The sequence below is a fragment of the Temnothorax nylanderi genome, unplaced genomic scaffold (genome assembly GCF_030848795.1).
Source record: "Temnothorax nylanderi isolate EJ_2023f unplaced genomic scaffold, tnyl_v1.0 TNYL_tig0002_pilon, whole genome shotgun sequence".
NCBI classification, from domain to species: domain Eukaryota; kingdom Metazoa; phylum Arthropoda; class Insecta; order Hymenoptera; family Formicidae; genus Temnothorax; species Temnothorax nylanderi.
This window is the reverse complement of record NW_027249064.1, coordinates 2,552,470-2,576,420: the sequence shown is the minus strand read 5'-3', so window position 1 is coordinate 2,576,420 and position 23,951 is coordinate 2,552,470. Positions and strand designations below refer to the sequence as shown.

Below are 23,951 nucleotides of genomic sequence, written 5' to 3'. Positions count from 1 at the left end.
CCCCCGCAGGATCGTAAAACATGTGATATCATCTTCGTGGCCAACCGCCAGTTGGAGGCTTTGTCTCTTCGCGAGTCGCGTCGTGGCATTGTCTTCCCCGTCCGTTCTTTATGGGCCCCGAATCTTCCAGCGTGCGCCAATAGCGCAAGAAATCGAAGGGCGGCCGCATATATCTTTTTTTACTCGCGAAATCGTCCGAGGTTTTGAATCGAAAGGTTAGGTATCCTTCATTTTTGTTATTTTTGCCTCCTATGTATTTTAGGATCTATATTTGATCATAAAAAAATTTCTTTTTTTTATTTTTAGTTCATCAAATGAGCTTATCACATTAATTATAGGTCATTGATATACATATGTAAATTATAACTAACTTTGCATGTAGAAAATTAAATATAACGTTATTAGACAATCCATTGAAGAAAATAACGATGTTTACCACCTTGGCAATTCACTATTAGGTGATATTAAATACAATTTTCGAACTTTTTGAAAGCGAACAAAACTTGTGCGACTTATGTCTTAATATTGATGGAATATTAATAATTTTCCAAAATTATCATTAAGGCAATACGTTTGTCGCAAGCATTTTGTTATTGAATCGTCTTTCTCATATACTAGGAAATACGATCTTTCATCGGTAAGAGACTTCAGGGTGATGTGGCGCGTATCGCGCGATGATATCGCGAAAATTCGCATTGCATGCGGAAATTATGCGCGTTCTCGAAAGAGCGGCGCCGGTGCAGCGTACCTGGTCTCGATCCGCGGCGCATTTGAAAGTTAAATTCCCACCTTGGGAATTCAACATCGCGACGTGGCGCGGCAGCGTCGTGCTCACCGAGGGCGCGTTTGCACGTACACGCTTGCGCGCGCGTACGTCCGCGCGCGCGCGCGCGCGCGTGTGTCCACGTGTTGCATTCAGATGCGTCCGCCGTGTCCGTCGCGCGGCCCTTCGCTTCGGCGCGCTTCCATCAATCCGCCTTGACATGCAAATAATTCGTAGAAAAAATCGTCCGGGCATGCGGCAGCGACGTTACAATTAATCACGCGGACCGTGGCCGCGACACCGCGTCCGGCTACCGGAGTTACAATTTGTTATGGCTGACAGGCTCGAACTACGGTTCGGGCGCGTTGACAATGCGTGCGCTCCCTTTTTTTCCCCTACACTTCGTCGTCCACGTTGCCGCCGTCGTATCTCGACGCTGCCCCGGGAATGTCGATTGTTGGGTTGATCTTCGAACATCTCGCGAGCGTTGAAAAAAATCCGATTCGGAATTCTCTTCAGAAATCTTCTGTGTGAGAAGCCAATTTTATCAATCTGAAATTGAAAATTTTTGAAATAACTTGTTGACAATTCATGTACGTGATATGTTTGATATTTTATTTGATTATTTTAGCACAATGTACACATCTTATTGCGTATATTTTTGAAAATACGTTCACGTTATATGCGCAATGGAAATTTTATCGCCGTTCATTTACATCGCACGTGCAGTCTCCTGGTCGAGTTCTTGTAGCGCGCAAGATGCGAGGGCGAACTGCTGGTGCATACATGTGCATCGACGTGCATCCTACGGATACGCAATGTTGACCCGGACATGAATCCGACTACCTATCACAGACTACGGTGCGTGGGTGCATATCGCAACTTTGAATACCTTACGTAAAAAGCTAAAAATAAGTTTGCTTTATAGAACCGGTACGTTTGAATATTAAGGACACAAATTAAATTCTATCTGTAATAATATTCTCTAATGCATTTTTAAAATACAAGATAGAGCTTTTTTTTTTTAGATTAAAACGCGCGCGCTCATATTTTTCTCATATATGTCAGCCATAATATTTTAGGACCTCGATATTTCTCTCGAATGTTATCGCGTGGAAAATTCAGTTTTGAAATATCCAGCCTTTTCGTTCTAGAACGTACAGGTCCATTAATCAGCGCCACGGTCAGTCGCAATAAGTTAAATATTGATTCAACCCCCCGCATATACGGCCTCGTCCGCCATGAATATGTTGCGTGTGCTGCGGAGCGCGCCGATCAAGATTAATGCATCTATATGCGCCGATAGCGCGATCGGCGCCTTAATGCATCGCACGCTGTGCGTGAATGCACACGGGGATGAAGATAAATATTTGTACTGACGAGTCAAAACTCTCGCGGGCAACCGCAATCAGACGTCTATTAGTTTGCGATGACTCCGAGCGACCGGCGCGGTTACTCTCTCTCCTCTCTATCTATCGCTATTTCGAGACCGCCTATTCTTCGTCTTCCTTTCTCTCTTTCTCTTCCTCGTTTCCGACGTAGCGAGGCCTGCGAGGGGATAGGCATCCTATTCAAATGTAAATCAATGTCACCTAGCGAAGATCGAATATCCCGACGTTTCACGATCGACACTTTTTCTACTGCCGGAGAGCATTCGTCGCGATAGATAAAAGCAACGTGGTAATATTCTTTTTAACTCTTCTCGCCGATTGCATTAAAAGTGCATCGTTATCGCGAATTCGTTAGCGTCACAAGTATAAAATAAGAATTTAATTTTACTTAAATATTTTAATTTACGTACATAGGTATATTAAATTCTAAATTCTAAATTCAGTAAAAAAATTGTTATTAGAATTAGAATCCAAATAGACTGGAATTTAATTTGTAATATATTCCTTTATCTCATCATCGACCAAAACCTTATACGATGTGAGTGTCTTTCGACTTAAGATGCATCACGGCGTTGATTCGAATCGATTAAAGACTCAAATAAAGGAGCCACCCCAAACTCTTCTTCCCACGGCTGGCATAATACTGATAGATGGACCGTTGCCTTCTCGCTGCGCGAAGGGGAGAACATCTAACGCTCGAATTTATCAAAATCATTTTGATACCTACTCGGCGCAGCATGACGTCACGTGTCACGGTGCTCTGGCTGATCCGTCATTACGGAATTTGCATACACCGATCAGTCAATGGTGGAGATTCTGGTTTCTCTCTTTTTTTGAGAGGGGATTTGCATATTCGCGTCTCTTTCGATTGGTGACTACTACTAGTTGCTAGGGTTGCCAGAAGGAAAAGATTAACAATGGCGCGAATCCATTATGGTTTTCAGCATAAAGTCGGTAGATGGATCATCGTCTATCTTGCTTTTCTTATTAAAATTAAAGTGGTAACGGAATAGTATAGAAAACATACTTTTGCAACGGACAAGAGAAAGTAATTACGGGCTGGCTGTGCGAGTGCAATTTATCTTTTAACTTATTGCGCTTTTATGGCGTATCAGCGATGTGCACGTTTGCATCCAAAAAACGCTCCGTTACGAGAACATTAACGGGCGTGTAAAATGATCTCCAGTCCTCTCTCTCTTTCTCTCTCTTCTCGATCCATATCGTGGTATGCAGCGTCAGCGACCACTGCGAATTTCTCGATTAATCCACCTCGAAATCGATAGCGCTTCTTGCGGTTGCCAGCGTCAGGGACGATCATAATTTCAAGCCCACTTTTGTAATCACATATCGTGTTTATTTATTTTTAATTTCGTCTATTTAAATTATATGCAAAATTTTCTTGATCAAGTAATACCAGAGTCAATAATTGTCTAAATTATTTGATTTTTCAGTTAATATTCTTATTCTTAATAATCTTATGAAAACTAATAATTTTAATACAGAAAAATGTGAAGAAAATGTGTCGCAAGATTTTTTGTTAAAAAAATGCATTTTTTTTAAATTGATCTGAAGGTTATTGACATAAAAACGATATCTGTGTGCAGTCTTGCCTGCGTAAGAGTAGAATGCGTCCCTGAACACAGTTTGCAACTTCGATGTCCGCCGGTGGTCTTTACGATCGCCGGCGGTGGCGTTCGTTCCCATGTAATCGTGATGTCACGTTATCAGATGAGGCACGAGACAAGATGATCGGAGAAAAAGTTCGCGCGCGAATGTCCGCAGCTTGCGCGGTAAGCAGACCGGAGCGGTTTCGTTGAAAAATAACTTGACCTCAAACTGTTCAGCCTCGTCTTGTTCTCGGTGCACAAAGTGGCAGCCCGCGAGACAGTAGAAAAGCGTTTGCTGAAGGGCCATTTTTATTGTTACAGTTATTTTCTGTCTGTCTTCTTTGTTCGTCACCGTCTTCTTTCTTCTTCGAAGACATTTTATTGTTCTTCTCGCGCGACGATGTGACATCGTCGTTGTTAGATTTTTTGCAAATGCCGCACGTGTTGCGCACGAAATCGCGATCTTTTAGCGAGAATTTAAGGTAGGAAAAGCGTTAAATCTCGTAATCTTTCTTCCGCTTTACAGAATCTTAACGATCAACATTCGCCGAATCGTCGTGATAACTCGTAAGAGGGATTGCCGGAAATAAACAAAGCTCTCGATTTTTTTGTTGCGCGAAAAACCGTGCCCAACGATACTTCCCGTCGCGTGGGTCTGTTGGCATATACGACGCCCTGCGAGAACCGAGTGTATTCACACGGGCGGACTTGTACTACGTGGCGCGAATGAATGAAATCGCGTAAATATTTATGGAACGTTAGGGGCACGAGACGTGGGAAGTCGCGGGCGGATGCGCGCGCGTATTGCTCCTTTTGTCACCCGTTTACGACGCGATTACAACAGTGTCGACGGTCGCGACCGAAGCTGGCGGCTTAGATTTGAGAGAAAGAAAAAGAGAGGGGCCGCCGATTGTCGGTGGAATGATGAATCATATAGGGAGGGAAGATGCAATTCCGATACGATCGTGACATGCTTACCCGCAGGTTTCTTTTCCCGACTTCACTCCTATCTTCGGCATTTAACTGTGGAGGCTTTTATCTGTTGTATTATTATAGAAAAATTGATTGAGTCGTTTTATAATTTTATTCGCAATCTAGTGCCGTTATCTATTATCTTTGTTCCCCTGGAATAATATTGTAATTTTACTTGATGAAAAAAGGATTCTTCCTGTAGGAGAAAAAAAAATATTTGTGCTATAAGAGATTAATTCACTACTATGACATCGCGCTTCTAAGCTCCGATGCGCGCTTCTCGTACCTGTTTGGTATCAGCATTAAGAAATCTCGTTTTGATTATGCACGGGGTATGAGATTACTCGCGGTTGTCTGTCAAAAGACAGGGAGCCCATTTAAAATCGCTCGAGAAACAGCGCGAGTCCTGAGCGTCTCGTGACGGCCGCGAGGCACGCCGTGAGATATTACGGGATAGATCATCTCCCCGGGCACGCCGTCATTATTTCTGCTGACCTCTGCACCTGAACGCGATCCTTTCTGCATGAGCAAAGTACGTAATTTACGGGTCTCGCGTTTCTCGAACCACCGAGGGATTTACTGCGTTGGGCACCCGAGGTCACCCTAGCGGGGGTCCCCCCAAAGGGATAATCTTTCTCTCTCTCTTTTTCCCTCTCTCTTTCCGTTGTGCACAGTTCTTCTCTGTTTTTTTAAAAAACATCTTTCGTAATATCAAAATTCGCGTATGCATTAAATGAGCAAAACGAAATCTGAGAGAGACGATATCTTAAATGAGAAAAAATGGAGTATTTTTTAGAAATTTAGATTTTGATTCGGATTATTAAGAAACAAAGATTATTTTTGCAGAAATTCAAGTTTAGAGATATGAAACAAGTAAATACTTAATGGAACTATGTTTAATAAATTCTTGTTTATTAAATAACAATAATATTAACTTATTCAAATTTTAATTATTGAGATTTTTATATTTTATTATTTATTATTACAACGATATTTATCAGATATAAATACTGTTGAAATCTATCTTTTTTTTTGCCTTCATATTTTTTTAAATAACCGAGATCAAGTCCACAAATGGAAGATAAGTATGATCGAAAGGGGCAGCATATAAGCGGCGTCACGTTCGCGGATTATTTTCATGGAGATTATCACCTGCGCCAGGAAATTACTCGCACAAATTATCGGGATATTACCGCTATCCCGACTATAATTGGTGTACCGAGAAGGTTGCGTATTTTCCACATTGGTTTCTCTGTACGGATTTTAGCAAATTGCTCGTCATTTTTGGCTCCGGTTTAAATTCTCGCAATTCATGAGCAGAAAATACTCTTTTTTTTAGAGTCTGCAAAACTTATATACATATATACTAATATACAAATTAAAGTGATTTATATTATTCTTTAGAAGCTAAGCAAGAAAAAATTGAATATTTAGATAAACTCTTATCTTCGCTTCGTTCTCTTTCTTTCTCTTTCTAATACGAGAAAAATTAAAGGTGTTTCTTAGGTACTTTCGATTTTTCTTTTCTCACAAAACGTCTGAACGATTAACTTATTAAACGCGTAAATGTTCATATCCCTCTAACTTGCGATCATTAAATCCCGGGATACGGCACGTTTCTGTCGATTGATCATTAAAGCGTGATAGATCGCGATGCACGCGAGTCCCTTCGTGACTCCGTCCGAGGCTGCGGTCTTGCCAGCATGCCTACTATATAATCATCCGCGAAGATCACCGGGGTCGAGAAGCATAACGCGAGAATGCTGTAGGAGTGCGCTCGCCTGGAAAGGGGTTGGGTCTCCGGGTGCATCTTCTGGGGCCCCACTCCGTGGGCGATGTCAGTACAGGACAGAGGCACCGAGAGGGACGAAGGGGGCTTGACTCGGCTGGCAGGTGGCCTCGTCTCACGAGGCCCCCGTCCGCGGTCCAGCCAGGATGAGAGTCTCGACGGACACGCGCGCGCCACGAGATGGAAACGTAGATTGCGGGGCCCGTTCTCCTTGCTCTCTCTCCTCTTCCTCATTGCCATCTTCGTCCCCGAGCAGCACGCCGCGGCCGGGGCCCTGTACAGTGTACACCTTCTTCTTCTTCGTGAACCAGGATTTTTCTCGTCGGTCGTCTCCTCTGTTCGCTGCCTCTTCCTCGGCGCTTCTGTTAATCTCACTGTATCTTCTCACGAGTCCCATGGTAGAGAGCAGATATTTATTAAGACTTGTATTACAAATCGGGAGAGGTAGAGTATCAATGAATTTATACGCTGGTTCATGAGACGTGATAACATCGCCGTTTTTGAGGATTACATGCGTGGCAAATCGTGATAAAATCCGAATCGGCCGTACAAGCCTTATGCCAGGTACGTTCGACCGGTTTACTTATTATATGACTTGTATTACACGATATTACGTGATATTACACGATATTATCTTACCTTCGATTAAAATTTCATCGGAAAAATACGCGAATCTTGATTCAACTTGGCTGGTAAATTCTATTCCTATATCCTTACGGAACAACCATAACAAAACATTGAATAAAAAATTTTAAAATCTGATAAAGTAAATATCTTACATATTACGCACATTGAAGAATAACATTTATCTATTATCTAACTATTCTAAAGCTTACTTCAGCACATGTTTCACATTTTTTAATAAGTCAACTCTTAAATGATCAAACGTTATTAAAATTTAATACTGGCACTTATAATATTATTAGCGACAGCGGATTTCAGGCTGATCTAAAAGATTACCCCAGCGAAAACCGTAATTGGTCGCCACGTGTTGCCCATTCCGTCATCATCGTGCCCGTAATTCGTACTCGAGTTTACGCCGATCGTATATCTCGCGGTTTCGTGGGGGACCCCGGCCAGAGATAATGGCCCGAGCGAAGTTCGCGCGCGCGCGCGCGCGCATTCGAGCGGTATCGTTACCGATCGTGTAACCATAATTTCGCGACTGTAAATCACGACAGGTGCCTACGTCTTTAGAACCCTGTAATTCAAGCCGAGAGGTGTCCCGCGACTCGCACACTCTCCCTCTTCTGTTGCCAGCTTCCTTCCTCCTCTGTCCCCCTGTCTCCTTTCTTCAGCGCGGAGAAGCGCGTATATTATATGCCGCCTTACGCGCAGGGCTTTACGAGAAAGTAATTCTCTGCCGTGAAAAGTCGCCCGGTGCTCTTTCGTCGTAGTACGCCGCGAGATAAATCAGTCGGATTTTTTGCACGGCGCGTAACGTACGACGCGTTGTACGCGGCCTTTACAATGCTGTAACTCTTGCCCGGCGCTTGGCTTTTTCCGCGGAACGCCGAGCGAATCGCAGAAACGCAAGCGAGAAATATTGCCGGTGACGCTAGCCAGCAACGTCGAAAAATATCGTAAAAATTTACGTATATTCGAATGTATTAATACATTTACGTAGCAACTACCGGTTTACCGAATTTATGTTGCCCCACGAAAAAGATACGTTGTATTCTCTGTCTGCTTCACGAATTGCATGCAAAATGAAGATGTCCAGAGAGGTGGAAATGCCGCATCAAAGTTGATATCGATTTTCGATGGATCCCTGACCTTTTTTCGAAGAAATTGAGTCGCGCGTAGGTAGGCCACGTTTAAACGTACGTTCGCGAGACCAACGTGGTAGCGACTGATAAATATCTCGCATCGCCGATTCGCCGATAATATATGTATACAAGTGATTTTATTGCGAACGACGCCCATACGCGACTGTGACATGTCTATAATAGCCATGTGTATTCGCGGATACACGCTCATGCGTGCACGTAGCGTCGCGCGCGCGCGCGCGAGAGAAAGAGAGAGAGAGAGAGAGAGAGAGAGAGAGAGAGAGAGAGAGAGAGAGAGAGAGAGAGAGAGAGAGAGAGAGAGAGAGAGAGAGAGAGAGAGAGAGAGAGAGAGAGAGAGAGAGAGAGAGAGAGAGAGAGAGAGAGAGAGAGAGAGCATGTGCAAGCTTACACGCGCGCATAAACCCGCGATGTACCATAAACCGTTATGGTGCCAGTATACCAGTCTGGGCACAGGTAAAAGGGATGACGCGCTCGCTGCACGCCAACTCTGATTCTGATATCTTGGTGACTTTATTGACCCTAAACGAAGTCCAGTGTTCGGCGACGATATGACGGTCCACGAGAAAATTTATAGAAAGCATGAGAGCACCTTCGCGACAGGTGATACCTTCTCACACGTGGTCTCCTTCTAAAAATGAAAATAGTAGTGAAATTATGGTGATGGGTTTGTGGAATTATTTTTTGAATTTCTAAATTGCTCAAGATTATTCAGAGCTTTGTTTTTAGAAACATTTTATATTGATGAGAAGTGATTGTTCTATTAACACTGAGGAGCTCGTTCGATTGAGAGCGAAATAACCGAGTCTATATATATCACATTTATATTATATTTGATAAACGTCATGTCATTCTTTCGTTACCTCGTGTTATCGATATCATTCTGTTATGTAGCTCTTAGATAAGAATATATAATCGGCCGAGACCTCAACGTTTATCATCGCAGGTTGAACGTATGAAGGTTTGTTGTTGGCTAACACGCATTTCCGCCACTGAGGCCGGCAATAACACTTATTACCGTCCAATTGGATAAAGTGTCGACGTTGCGTTGAGTTTGACGAGACAGCGTCTAGACGCGCTTGACATCTTCAATTTTGTCACGTCGCTCAAAATGACGATCTACGTGACGTTACTATATCTTGCGAAAAACGATCCGTTCGTGCACGCGAGCGCGTGTCCGCGGCGAATTTATGAATGGATAGGATCGATATATCCCGATTGCGTGATCGCGAAGAAACTGGAGAACTCGACACGTTATACATGTACGATGTACATATATCAGCGTGAAACTTATGTGCAATTACCTGTATACAGAAACGCATTGACCCCTATACATTTCTGAAAAGAAAGAATATTAAGTATTTTTTTCTAGACAGAAAGAATATTATTCTTTTTTGTGATATTTATAATTTTTAATAGATACTTAAAAGAAAATTATTATGTCTTTTTAATTAGACATATTTGCCGTTTCACTGGACTAACATAATTTCTTCCTTTGTTTGTGTGCGATTTTATTTTCATTTCCATATTGTCCTACTGACACAGGATAACCCAGCGACACATATACGTACAGACTCTCAGACCTTTCCGTTGGAAAGGTCCAGTAATGTTTAAATCGCTCATGAAGCGAAAGTATAAATTTACTTGCGACCGGTCGGCGTAAAAGTGTGAAACAATCGGCGATTTTTTCGTCTGTGTGCCGAGTAGTATTTCTTATCTGAATATTTGATCGCTCCTGCTCCTGTCGTTCAATCGGGACGAGGATCGACGCGACGCTTTGACGGGTAAGGATGATCTCAATTAAACGGGTTTATCCGAGTCGACGGGGGGCCAGCAGCAGCGCAATGAGGGTCGACGGGACATCTGAATACGAAATCAGCAGACGATGCGACGTGAGCGAGACGGCGCGGCGACTCGAGATGATCGCAGGGGATGAAGAAGGGTGAATCGCCGTGCCATGTCGTGAGAAAGGATAGGACAAGAATATCTCCTTTCGGGGTGTGAATGTCCCTCGTGACAATCGCGGCGGCCACCTGAGGTTACAGTTCGCCGATTCCGAGGGGTTGTTGTCGGTGTTTCCTTCGGGGCCTCGTTATGCAACGTGCTCGCGACGCTGCCCTGCGCAATAAAGTGTCGCTTGTGCGGTCAGGTGTTCGTCAATGCCGGGAGATTAACGTGAAACTGGCCGCCATTCAAGTACGGAGAAGGGTTGCGTCCCTTGCGTGTGTCGTATACGAATAACGATGTCGGTTCTTTATCGCGGGACAAGAGCGGTAAGCTCTACCTTGGTTGACATAATTTCGCAGGGAGGTAATGCTTATTTTTGTCTGGAGTTTAATTCTTCCCGGTAAAAATTTCGAGATGCTATTCGTTTTCAAGTTGTTGCATCTGTTCAAATTTTGTGTAGAAGTAAATGCATTTCAAATTAGTTAAAGGGTACATGAAGGAACACGAGTACATCATGTATGTAATAAGCCACGGTGTACTTATGAAGTTACAGAAAAAACTCATCCGTAACATCTTGATGCAGGCAAATGTCTGGGAAGGTGTTAAATTGCCTGGAGAAGACGGTAAGATTCTCGCATAAGATGCTAAATCGAGGGTGGTACTCAGGCACTCCGCGAACGTTCTTGCTATCGTCGGAGGCGCGGGGGTAGGAGGTGGGGGCACAAGGGACGACGTGGCTTGAATTGATGAGCAAAAAGTAGCGAAATCATGAGCGATTGCCCGGGCCCGAGCGGCATCTCCGGGGCCCTTTCGCCGGCGCTGCAAAGCAGTTTTTTTCGGTGTCGTCGACGCCGCCAGTCGTTAGTTGCTCTTTCCCGGCTAATCTCAACGGGTATCCCCACCTTGTGCGAGCGTGATGCGCATGCGGCTGTATTATAATGAGGTGTGGATTGTAAATGAAGTTTAATGACGCCGGCCTGGCACCGTCATTTTTCAACGCGAAGGGACGGGAGGGTATCACGGCGTGGTGCACCGCGAGAGAATATCCATGGTTACCTGCGATCTGCACGCGACAATTCGCTTTATCATTTTGCGTCAGCGACTTAAAATAACTCGACTTGTTATCGTTATTTGTCTAGAAAGAATCGCGCGTTTTCCAACGGTTCTAATCGAGTGTCCGTTCTTTGCACACCGGGACGACAGTTCGTCCGTTATACTCCACGAGAAAAAAAAAAGTCGAGGGACCAAGATCCGGCTGGCTCGAAATTATTTGAATACGCAAATCATTTATCAGATGGGCAATTGCCGCAACGAAACTCGTCCTTCGAGTGGGGTAGTTTTTCGCTCGGAAGCATACGAAGATTCTGGGAGGGAGCGGCGAGAACATGTCCACTCTATAAATGTTATTTATTGATAGTATGCGCGTAACGAATAACCGGTATCTTTTAGAATTTTGCAATCTCGATTACAGAGTATTCAAAATCTGGTATGATACTCATGATTCATTAATATCCGTATTGTAATATGAAGCAATATGAAAGTAACTTTTTTATAAATGGTCGATAGTAATCAAAGTTATCATTAATTAGTCCGCTAACAAAAAGAAAAGTGATTTTACGTGATAGTTGTAATGTATCCTTATAGAAAATATTTCGATCTTGCTCTATGGTCGAATACTAATAGAAAAAGCGAATCAGTTTCTTATGAGGTGATGATTTTCCACTACGCGAACACCCTCTCGTCCGTTACACTTGTTGTTAGCGACAACAAAGATTCGTTCATCCTTCTTTTGTCATGGGGCACGCTACTCGGGGTGAAACAAAATAGGGGAGCCTGGACCAGTTTCTGAATCGCCCTGTTATGAAGTGTCGCCACTCAAGTATCGCATTTGTATACGAATTGCTCGCTTGCGGTTCTGGATTGTATTCTCTCCATCCGTCGAGAAGGGGTGCATTATATTCTCGTTCGGTTTCTTCGGTGCATCACGAGGCCAACCCTTTACCTGTAAACAATTATGATAAAGTAGATTGAGAGTAAGCGTAATAGGTAAATCTAACGTCAAAATTTTTTAACCGAGGTATACATGATCTTGTTAATATCACAGAATTAGTTGTAGATATTACACAGTATAGATATAATATAAATGCAAACAAAAATATTCTTCAGTTAAATCATTTTCTAATATATTTGTAAAATATGAAAAAGAATTTATGGAATCAAGAGGAAATCAAATAAAGGTTAAGAATATTTACACAAAAGAAAAGTCACTTTGATATTATACAGATCGGTATCTTGTAACGGAGATTGTCGGTAGTTTTTCTCTCGATTATCATATCGTCGTATGCGGCAGTGAAATCGTTCAGCGAAATCGTTAAGAATCGAGAGAGAAGAATAAGTTGGCAAAATGATTTCGCGATTGAGCACCTGCCTGAATGATGTTGTCCGTTCGAATTCCGCGATATGGAATTGTTCAAAGGGAGAAGTCGAGATAGAGGAAATATTTATTCGATGAGCGGCCTCGGGAGTCCGGCGATCGGTACGACTAAGGGGAGAAGTTGAGATTCGGTTTTTGCCATCGACTGCGAGCGGCTCGCAAAGAACCTATCGATTTACAATGAACGACCGTCGACGTCGCTGAAAGTTGGTCCGCTGCAAAAACTAGTATTGGATTAACGCGCAGAAGGAACCATCGTGGCTTTTTCGTGCGTGGAAACGATTCGTCGGAAGAGTCGATTCAAGTCTATGAAGACGTCGCAGCTCTCGTGAATGTACGTCACCGCAATGGACTACCGTACTTTTTACAAAATACTTTATTCCTTATTCCTTTGTGGCTCTCTAAAGCTTTTTACTTTACTTTTGATTTGTTTGAAATAAAATTTTAAAAGTCCTTTGATAAAGGTAATGAATAAGTTAACAAAGAACTCGACTTAACTTCTAACTTATAATGTTAAAAATATGGATACTTTTACAAAACAATAGTTTTACAATTTCACTTGTGCAGACACATTTACGTGCGGAAATGCTTTTAAATACATTTCTTACATTCCTTAGATATTAGAAAGCAATTTAACTGAAGAGCATCTTTACATTTATATGCACTGTATTCTTGTTATGCATACGTAATGTCATTTATAGTTAACTTTGGTGGTATTAATGAGATCGTATACATTTTGGTTAGAATACTTTTCATGCATTTGTACATGATCGAGCCGTGCCCACATCAGAGCCGTTATTATAACTTGCATCTGCTCCGTATCAATAAAGACTGGTTATACGGCGCGATGGTCTAAATGGGAAAATAAACAATGCCGTCTCGTTAGCCAGTTGGCGGCTTTTATCTTACCGAGGCAGAACGCGGCGTTATACCGTGAAATGGAGTCTAGACGGAGACGATGTTGCATTTCGGTCCGCGCCCACCCTGCACTCTCTTCATCATGTCCGCGATAAGTGGCTGCCGTTTGCTCCGCGATAGCCGACTCCGACCGTCTTCCTTTTTATCGAAACTTCATTTGTACAAGTCATTAAAAACCCACCGTCCGTGAACAGCCGAATCGAGCCCCGCCGTCTTGTCGAATTCGTTTTGTATGCTTCAACGCTTTCGGAAAGCATCGGAAACGCTCTGTGTCCGGTGATCGGCGAATTTCTGTTTGCAGAAGACCGATAGAATGGCGATCCGTGTTAGTATTCTTATCCGTCGACAGTGCTTTGAAATATGAAGCACAAAAGTATTTCACGAACCGTTCATAATTCTTTCGTATCAATGTAATTATTCTAGAGTTGTCAAAATGATAATATAATTATAGCATCTTATTTTTAAAAATTTATCCTGAATATATTTTGCGAGAGACGATTATTTTGTGAGATGTTGCATGAGAATGAGAGATACGTAAAAAAGCGGCAGAAGATCCACGCACGACCGTCTCTGTCATCATTCTTCATCACGACGCGTCACGGTTTTCTCTGCTTCAACGCTCAGTGTTTCCGTAGTCTTAAAACAATCCCACGACATCATCCATCTTCGGCAACGAGCAAATATTATGAGAAGCGTTAGACCGAACTAAGAGAATTAACAGAGCTAAGAGAGTCCAAGGCATCTAAGATCTCAAAAGATTCTTTACTGTCAGAAAAACATATTCTCATTTCTCGAGAATAATTTCAAGTATGTTATTTATACGTATTTGTCAGAATTCGATAAATTCTTCTTAATATAAATGGTATATTACGTATGTTATACTTTACTGATTGCACGTAATATTTCACTGAACGTGCAAATATTTGAAGTTAATTCGAAATTAATGCGTGATTTTCAGGGACTGCTACATATGTATTTATCACGTTTCATGTAATATGATCTTTTGCTGGATGCAATGCAAGCTGTACCGTATTATATATACATATACGAAACTTTCTCCGCTCCCGATATCGATTCCTCTCTCGCGTTAAATCACATGTTGTTTTTTCGTTTGCGCTCTGCCACATCACGTATGCGCCTCATGTTATCGCACAATGCGACTGCAAATGCATTTATTGGTTCGCCAAATATACAGCGCGGTGGGACCGAGGTGTATATCTTCACGGACATCTCGGTCAGAGAATTTCGAATTATTTGCTTCGCTTGTTGTCAAGGATTTAGGTTTTACAATACTAAGTGATTCCACATCGTCGATATAGGAACTTCACATAACACTATAATCACATAAAACTCTTCGGTATAGAAAATTCCTACTTGGACTATATATTTTGCATTTATCATATAACATGTATGTAGCACAGTATTATCTGATAAAACGCCGAAAGAATTTATGTAACATTAAAGCTTAATTTCGTAATCTTGGTAAGAGAACTCGAATCTTGGTGCTGGAATTTCGCAGGGTGTTTACGACAATAAAACCATAACAAGTTTAATGTACTGATGAAGTTCGGGGAGTGTGAGAGGCAGTTGGAATTCTCGTGCACAGTCTGCGCACATTCATCACGCGGCAATTATTTTACCTCTGGACACGTCAAGAGCTGTTAGGGCGACGTACTTAAATGGCGATGTGGCGAATTCCGCCAAGGAGGATGCAAGTAGTGCGATTTCATGTCAAAAAACCATTTCTAAGTGTTTGAGAAACGATTACTCCGGATCCTCGCACGGTGAAGCACTCAAGTTCTTTTAAGTTTCCTTTCTCGAGAGCTATTTGTAGATATTATTTCATTCGCACTTTATAATGATGAATTCCTTTAGATGTCTTAATGCGATCAAAGTGATCGGCACATTTTGACCAAAATATGAAATACAATATGTGTGAGATTTAAAAATTATCGTATAAAGCGTGATTCAAAGAACTTATCGTAATCGATGGCTGTCGAAAGTTCAAAAGTGTTTCTCACGATTGTATCGAGGCGTCCATCTGTCAACATCAATCCTCACTCAAACTGTTTCTACGTGCACGAGCCGGGGACCGATTTTTATCTAGATTCACTTCTGCCCCAAAAATTCCAATGAGATTCGGCGAGTTTTTTGGTCCACAGCCGATTAGGCCCAGAGATATGGACCCGAAACAAACAAACAAGAACAAGCGCGCGCCGAGCTACCTATCCTCTGTGCTAACCATGAATCCTTACGGTGTCCTCTTGCTTTTCTCATGCCGCGGCAGGTGCACACACAACCGTGGAATTACTCGAATGTGACAAATATGCCAAACATCTCGGCTAGGGGAGCATCTTACAAGGAAAAATACTTTTTTTTTTTCACCTTCTTATAGCCGCAGCGTTTGTTTTCCATGGAAGTCGGCGTAGACAAAGGCTATCATCTATTATGCGAGTGAATGGATGTGCGTGCGATTATGTCGATTCCGTTTACGAAGATCAGATGTTAAATTGATTATGCCAAAGACTCGTTGCATATATATTTACAACGAAGACTACAGATTACAAAGACCGGTGAGAATCGGAAGATCAAAGCCGCATAAAAATCATTTTCCGAACGTTTACATCGCGTGATCGCTCTCCCATTCTATCGTGTCGCCAATAAACGACAATTTCAGCAGGGACATATTGCCGGCGTATTGTCGGAAAACTCGAAGTTGAGTGCACTCGAATTTCGGCTGGAGTCTGGAAGGCGTTCCGGACCCTCCTATTGTCACGTTTTCCAATTGGTCACCGTTCGGGGTGACATTATACCTTTTCACTTTTCACTCTTGCACCTTTCGACGACAGTGGTTCTTCAGTACATTCAGATAAGTCAACATTCTGTGTATACCTTTTATTGTAAAAGCTAATCGATACATTGCAGGTATTTACACGATATTTATTGCTAAAATCTAATTTCATTATTTGTTAAGTCAATTTTACTAAATCTACCATATTTCAAAGCATATCAATCTATATTAAAAAATTTTAATAAGAAACGTTATACACAAATTGCATTCTTGTGTATAGATACGAAAATAGATAATGTTATAAAAATATGTTAAATAACAGATAACAATCATATTAAGTCAATCAAGAATTTTATACGAAGGAAAACATAAAACATCTTTTATTAAATTATATTTAATAAAATTATATACGGAATAGATATAAGTTGGGAGCCTCTTTCTCGCGAATAGGCTAAAAGGACTCAATGAAAGTCATTCAAAATAAGTCGTGCCCTCGGTTTTCAAGTTCATTGATGCTCGAAGTTCATTTATGACAGATGGTCCATCTGCAGGCACTTTGTTACGCGTTCTCACTGCAACCAATAGGCTGGTGACCGAGAGGAAGCGACTTCGAATGAATCGCCTTCCTCATCTATTATTGGCTAAGTAATTGTTCGATTTATTGACCAAGCATCAGCTTCGCGTATTTTGCGGCTTTTCGGAAAAAGAGCGTAGGTTATTGCTTTTTCCGTTGGCATCCTTTGAAAGAACTATTGGGAAATTGAGAAGACCAAGACGTGCGAAGCAGAAAACTGCCCAAAAGGGACTCCGAATATTCCTTTTTATTCTTATTGCATATACGATAATAATAATAAATAACTATAATATTTTTAACACTATTATTGATACATATAAATGTAATTAAATGGCTCATTTAGTTAAAAATTATATAGTAATTTAGTAATTTAGTTACAAAAATTCATTTATTTTTTTACTAAATAAAACAAATATTTTGTGTATGTTTTATCTTGAATAGATTCTACCAGTCTTTAAAGAACAAACGAAAAATGTTCTTATTATCAGTCGATTTATTCAACTCGCATGTTTTATTAACATTCCTTTGTTGTACAGCAAATGTTTAAAGAAACTAGCCATCTGCGCGTATCCAATCGTCCTGCTTCGATGTTCTTCTTTCTTTGCTCGCACTTAACTCTTGAGGCTGCAAGGAGCACCAAGTTCATTCAAGGTTCCTAGGAATATCATGAATGGACTGCGAATGGAATTCAACAGTGCAACACCAATGAGTAAAACCTAAAGGTCTTCGCTGACTTTGTAGGGGCTCAATTCATTCATCATTTTGCTAAGATTTGACTCGCCTCGGTGCTCTTTTGCAGAATCCTCGAGGATCACTCGGTTAGGAGAGGTGGCTCTTCAGACGAACTCGCTATAGAATGTACTTCTTGAGACGGCCCACAAAAACGTGGAAAAATAGATTTTTATTTTTAAATACTATCATATATACGGAGTAAAAATTTTTCCGATATGCAAATGCATCGTATTTGTTGCCTTGATAATTATCTTTATAATTTTAATGATTTAGATAATGAAATTAGCAAATTGCTTTTATTTCTTCATACGACAGGCATTATAATCAATGCTGCGCTGCAAAAAAATACAGTTTGTCTGCATTGTTAGCTACGTATGATCGCGCAATTTGAGATTATTATTTCGGAATAATCAAGAGATCCGTCACCGAGCGCGGTGAGATGCGCGTGCAAAAATCCCACTCGGTGTGGTGAAATTAAAGAGGCGAAAAAAGTGGTGCGTTCGATATACCAGCTGCCTCGTCTCGCTGCACCTCGGACGTATTTTCTCGCTTCTCCAAGGAGGCACGTGGGTGGCGGCGTGGCACTTTGCTGGTTTTATGAGGCCCTTAAGAATGGTCTCAGGGCCCGTTCATCTCTCTCCCCCTCAACTCCCTCTTCACGTCCCCGTTCTTCCATCTCGTCCACGCCTTCGGACTTTTTGTAGAGTCGCCATTACTCGACAAAGTCCTTTGCCGTTTGGGCCCTTGATGGATGCCCGTTGCGTGGGCACCGGCGTTCCAGTCGGCTCAATGGGCTGCGACCAAATCCACACGCGGGTCGGTCGGCTTCTTCCACGCCGAAAAGACACGCGTCCAGCTTTGTAAATCGTCCCGACTGCCAGGCCCAGGGAAGGGTTTCGTTTTGCGTGCGTGCGTGCGTGCGCGTGCGCGCGCGCGCGTACACACTGTCGCGAATTTACAGAACGAAAACGCGCCGTAAGTTTTATACTTTGTTTCTCGTCGGAGGTATTATCGTCCAATCTCACTCCGCTTTTATATCCGACGATATTTCGCGAGAATAAATGCGCGGTGCCAGATTACGTTCTTCGTAAGTCGGCTGAAATGACATTTATAATAAGCCATGGACTTATCCTTTCAATATATTCAACGTGAGATTAACATCTGTTATATAATTTTGTTAACATATCGTAAATACGTAAGAGATGCACCATTTCAATAATGTTCTCTATTTTTGGAAATGTTTTTATTACTTCTTTTAGTTCTTTTTATATTGAATATAAATTTTTCTTTCGATATAGCATTTCTTCGGTAAATACCTAAATCGAAGTTTTACAACTCATTATGATTTTTTAACACTCTTTTATATTTGTTACCACAGTTGTAATGTCCGCGTGCACCACGATGGTCATCGGAACGGCCAGCTTCACCCACGCGACGATAATAAAGTCACGGCCGATTCGTTTCTGTCGCTTTTGCTTCGGATAAGAACTGAAAACTTACCACGGCCGTGATCTTCGATATGCAATTCTGTTTCGATTTCTTCCATTCTTATCGAATACATTTACATCTCTATATTGCCGATAAAAGACGCCGCTACGAGATGTAAAAAGGTCTCGACGAGGCACTCAGGCCCTCGTCAATCTCGACAAAGGTTGAGAAATTCCAAAGAGATTCATACTTTTGTGTTATAAAAACAACTGGATTCCCGTACATTTTTGCATTCTGACAACTAATAATTATACGAGATTTAAATGTTCACTGCCGCAGGTACGAAACCTATACAATTTAAACCTGCGACGGGCGGGCCTTTCGTAAAAAGTTACAATGATTTTTATCGTGTATCGGCCAAGCTCTGTATTTGTACTCGTACATATACATTCGTGTAATTATTTTAATCATGATGCAAGTCCACGAACGCAATTTACGGTTGGACGAAAATTTTTCTCCATGCTACTTTCTCCGTCTCGAAACCGTCCCCCTTAAAAACCCTGCCTTGGTATATTCGGTGCAGTATCCGCGGGGCTAATCGCGAGTAATTCCCCGATCGCTCGTGCGCGTACGAGAGCCGGCTCTTCCGTTGTAAAGAGTTCCCGAAGCCGCCGAGAGCGCGGCGGATATATTCACGACTTTCGCCTTCGAAGTTTTAGAGCACGCGGGAGAATGACGTGCTGTATAATTTCGTGGGCGTATGGAGAGCAGACTAGACGAGGGGATGATGCCGAAAAGAGTGGTAGGGGGTGAGCTGCATGGGCGCAGAAACATTTTTTGAGGCAGCGATATACGCGATAGTTTTCAGTTAAAATAATTGCAAAAGTATAAAATTGTTCGATCCGAATATCTCAGTATCCGAGTATTCAAATATCAATCAATTTAAGTATCAATTAGATGCAAATAGACTTTACTCGTTCTTATTCTGAATCAAAGTACCGTTCGTCGGAGGATTATATTGTCGCAATGCGGGTACCTAATGTGATTTCCTCGCTGCTATCTGAACAACCTTACGCGAGGAAGCACGCAATTTTGGGGGAGAGAGCGAAGGGAGAGAGCGAATGCCCCCTCTTGCCGCTTCCTGTGGATGCTCGCGATGAGGATTGGCGGAGGTCGGAGCAGCCTGGAGAACACTGTATGCTCTTGCAAACAAATGGCCGGCAATTACCTGCAATTTGCCATATATACGTCGGTGCCCTCCCTTTCCCCCCACATCGACTCGCCGTCTCTCGTTTTCGTGGCTGTTTTCGGCGCTGAGCTTCCACCCCGGGGCGATACATCGATTGCCGGGTAATTGTCAGCGCTCAGCGCCCCGAAACGCAGGTGTAGCGGGGCAACAACGGGGGCCCGCGGGCGCCACGTAAGTGCGTTAATTTATGTATTTTCGCCGAGAGGGACAACCGAGGGTGGTGTCGGAATCTTGCTGCCGGATAAGGCGCGAAATATCAGCGCTGATACAAGCACGGACGTCTATACTAGACCGTTGCTAACAAGCTGAACAAAAGAGAAGTCTGGAAATTTTGAAGAGACGCCCTCCTCTGGTTATTTCGCGCTTGGAGGATACAGAAGATACAGAAGAGAGGAAGAAGATAAAAGGAAAAAAACTATTTCTATGTAATAAGAGAATTAGATCTTGTTACTAATATGCAGAATTCGGTGATAACGATGATAATATTGAAATATTACGTGATAATACAATTTTGTGTTGTCATTAAAGAAGTCGAATAATTCTTACAAAAAATAAAGAACCTACTCGCGATGCAGGAACGCGCAACGACTTAATCACAGCGTTGCTTTCTCGCCTTAAAAGGGACATCCTCTTGGCGATCTCGTTTTTGTTCGCTGCACTTGCACGTGGATCACATTGACGTGAGTGTCACAGCTGTTATACGCAGCATACTGACCGCATCTCCTTTACCCCCCGTGATGGTCCTGTGAAAAAGAGAGAAGGACCCGCGCCGCATGACGCGATGACGTCGAGATGCACGAAGGAGGCAACGATGAAAAGAAGCGGCTCATCGTTGTACGAGGAAGTGTCTCGTATGTCCCGGTCGCTCCGGTTCTCCCCCATGGATACTCGATATCGAGAATGCGTATCGCGTGTGCCGCTCGTATGTATATGGGATTGTGGCTAATGGCCCGTAGATTACCGCGCGTTGCACGCAACTTCGACATACGCGGCGAAGGACCATCAGGACACGCGATACCACATGCGAGGGACCGATATAGCCGTGTAAAAATCGCGGCTCTCGTTAACGGTAAATCCGAAAGCGTCGTACAAAATTTGATCCACTATTTTTAAGTAGATACCATCTGAAACAGGCTCATATATTATTGACTCAACGTTTTATTATAATATAATATATATATTATAGTTTATCTCTCTGCGAGACTATTCATGTTAGTATAATGCAACGAGAAAAGTCTCGCAGATTAACGGTATATTATGTTATAATAAAGAAGGATTAAAGATCACTGTCGTAAAAGTTATTATTGAGTTATCGGCCGCTTGTGGAGGTTCATGTAGTTTAATCAAACTTATTTTGCACAGTTACATGCATTTTATTATCTTAAACCGTAACGGACGTGTGCAGCATTTATTTTCGGGACGCTCCGAGGCTTCGCTTCGCAAAGCATCGAATGTTTAAATCCTGATCGAGTGCGTTTTAACTTGCAGTTAAGCACCCCTTTTTCACTGTCATTGACGGAGCACGTATATAGGCGCGAACGAGCGTTTTTTTGAGCCCTCGAGCGTGTAATTAGCATGTACGAAGCTTTTCGTGATCCGCAACCGTCCCGTTTATTTCGTTTATTAAATCGATTCGCCGGACCGCTTTGATATATTGATTTTTATTTGCGATCATTTATTGAAGAAAAACTTCCGGGACCTGCGCGTGCGAGTAAACGTGTTCGTCGGGCTCCTCTTTGTGGTCACGAGAGAGATGGTTGTAAATATTTTTTCAAGACCGCAAAGAAACCTCATCCGGACATTATCGCGGATAGATGTTTTCGATACAGCTTAGGCTAACCGCGGTGAATAATCCGGCACGATGCATCACAGGAAGAACAAACACAAACCTTAACAAAACACGAACTTTCGTGCACCTGGCGATGTACAAACGAATTCCGGACGGGAAATGCAAATTTCTCGGCACCTTGGCAGTCTTCGTCGTTTTCGACGATTTATGATCCTGATTAATAAAAATTATGTGATACACGATTATAAAATTCGTATATAAACGTTTAGGAAAATAATTTATATGTATATATCACAGATTTATAGCAAGCTTAAAATATTCCAATTTATATCTCCATATACTTATTAGACGTGTGCTTTAATTGCAACCATATTATGCTACAAAAATTTTGATTATTACTTTGTAATGTTATATCTTCACAACTTATCTGTGAATTGTTTTTTTATTCATTTGCAATTAAGACTCGAATATAATAATATTACGTACATTTTATTATCAATGTGCGATGCTCGCGCACTGACTAAAAATGCAACGGGGAAAGTGCATCGCCGCAAGGAACTCGATATAATGGCTCGGCGTAGCGGGGCGCGTCGGGATTTACTTAATTGCAATTAATGAGAGGAGATACCGCGGTGAGGTCACGTAAGTTAAGAATTACTAATGTGCTGACAGGATTAACGTTGTTGAGTAATCGGTCGAGCGCACTCACGAGCACGAATGTAGCACTTATTTCGAGTACCAAATCTCGCGAGGTACATTTATCACATAAATTGCGACATTACGTTGGTGTACTTTCTACAATATAATTGATATTGCGTATTGAGTTTCGAACGTACATTACGTGGATATCGCACACGTTTCCATTATAAATTCGCTTTCAGTATACGTTAAGTATTCAAATATTCGACATACTGAAGTTTTTTCCGACGTTTATTCATTCTTGCTCCAATTCGGAGCCAGACAGAAATCCAGCGTTCGAATTTCTTTCTCGATTTCTATAATACCGTAAATTTCATCGACCACCCGCGCCGCGTTTCTTATACGCGATCGCATAACGTTTCTGTACATTTACCGAGAGATTTTTCTGCATGGCAAAATTCTGAAACGGCCGGAATGCGTTCGACGTTCGCGGATAAACAATCCTGACGTTGGATTCAGGTTTTCGCGTGGGAGTGCGTGCGTGCGTGCGTGCGTGCGTGCGTGCGTGCGTGCGTGCTCACGATGTGCACACGACGTGCACGTAATGTTGACCGACCTGTGCATCGCGCCGCTCGCACACAAGTAACGCCGCTGCCACGTGCGTGAAGGGAAAGGGCCGCCGCGCCGCGGCGCGAGGCGGCTCGTCTGATTGACTGAATTTATGGGGTCTACTTATCGCGCACTTACCGCGTTGTATATCAACAATGACACCCGCACCCGCGGGCGCTCCTTTCCGCCCCATGCCATCCCGACACAGGCCCTTTTTACGCCTTTCTCCGCTGCACCTTCCGCCTCTCACTCTTTACCGCGGATAAATCGCTGGATAAAACGCGGCCGCGCCCTATTTCGAAAACTGCGATGCTGCGAATACCGCGATGCATACACATACAGACACAAACATTTATTTTATCCTGTGTCGTTAAAAGTTGAAACAAAGTCATTCCTTTTTGCCGTCATCTTTTCAAGTTGCAGCAATTTCTTTTGTCACGAAAAATTTATTTCTCTTGTAATATCCGATAGCCATAATGGACAAGATACAATGGTTTACCTTCGTTAAAGTCAATTACGAATCGCATCAGGT

At 42.4% G+C, this 23,951-nt stretch overlaps 1 protein-coding gene across 3 annotated transcripts in view; it reads right to left on the bottom strand.

Annotated features, from left to right (window-relative positions):
• Nucleotides 1-270: 270 nt before the first annotated feature.
• The window catches only part of LOC139768941 (uncharacterized), a 92,380-nt gene continuing 68,699 nt past the window's right edge, over nt 271-23,951 (bottom strand). For 2 of the 3 annotated variants that reach the window (XR_011717458.1, XM_071699614.1), the window contains exon 3: nt 9,706-12,258. Coding sequence is in view for 1 of the 3 variants with exons in the window: in XM_071699614.1 (XP_071555715.1) it covers nt 12,115-12,258 (144 nt within the window). In the remaining 2 variants the exon portion in view is untranslated. Of the gene's footprint in view, nt 1,316-9,705; nt 12,259-23,951 lie in introns of those variants that run through there. The other variant, XR_011717459.1, reaches the window with a different exon arrangement.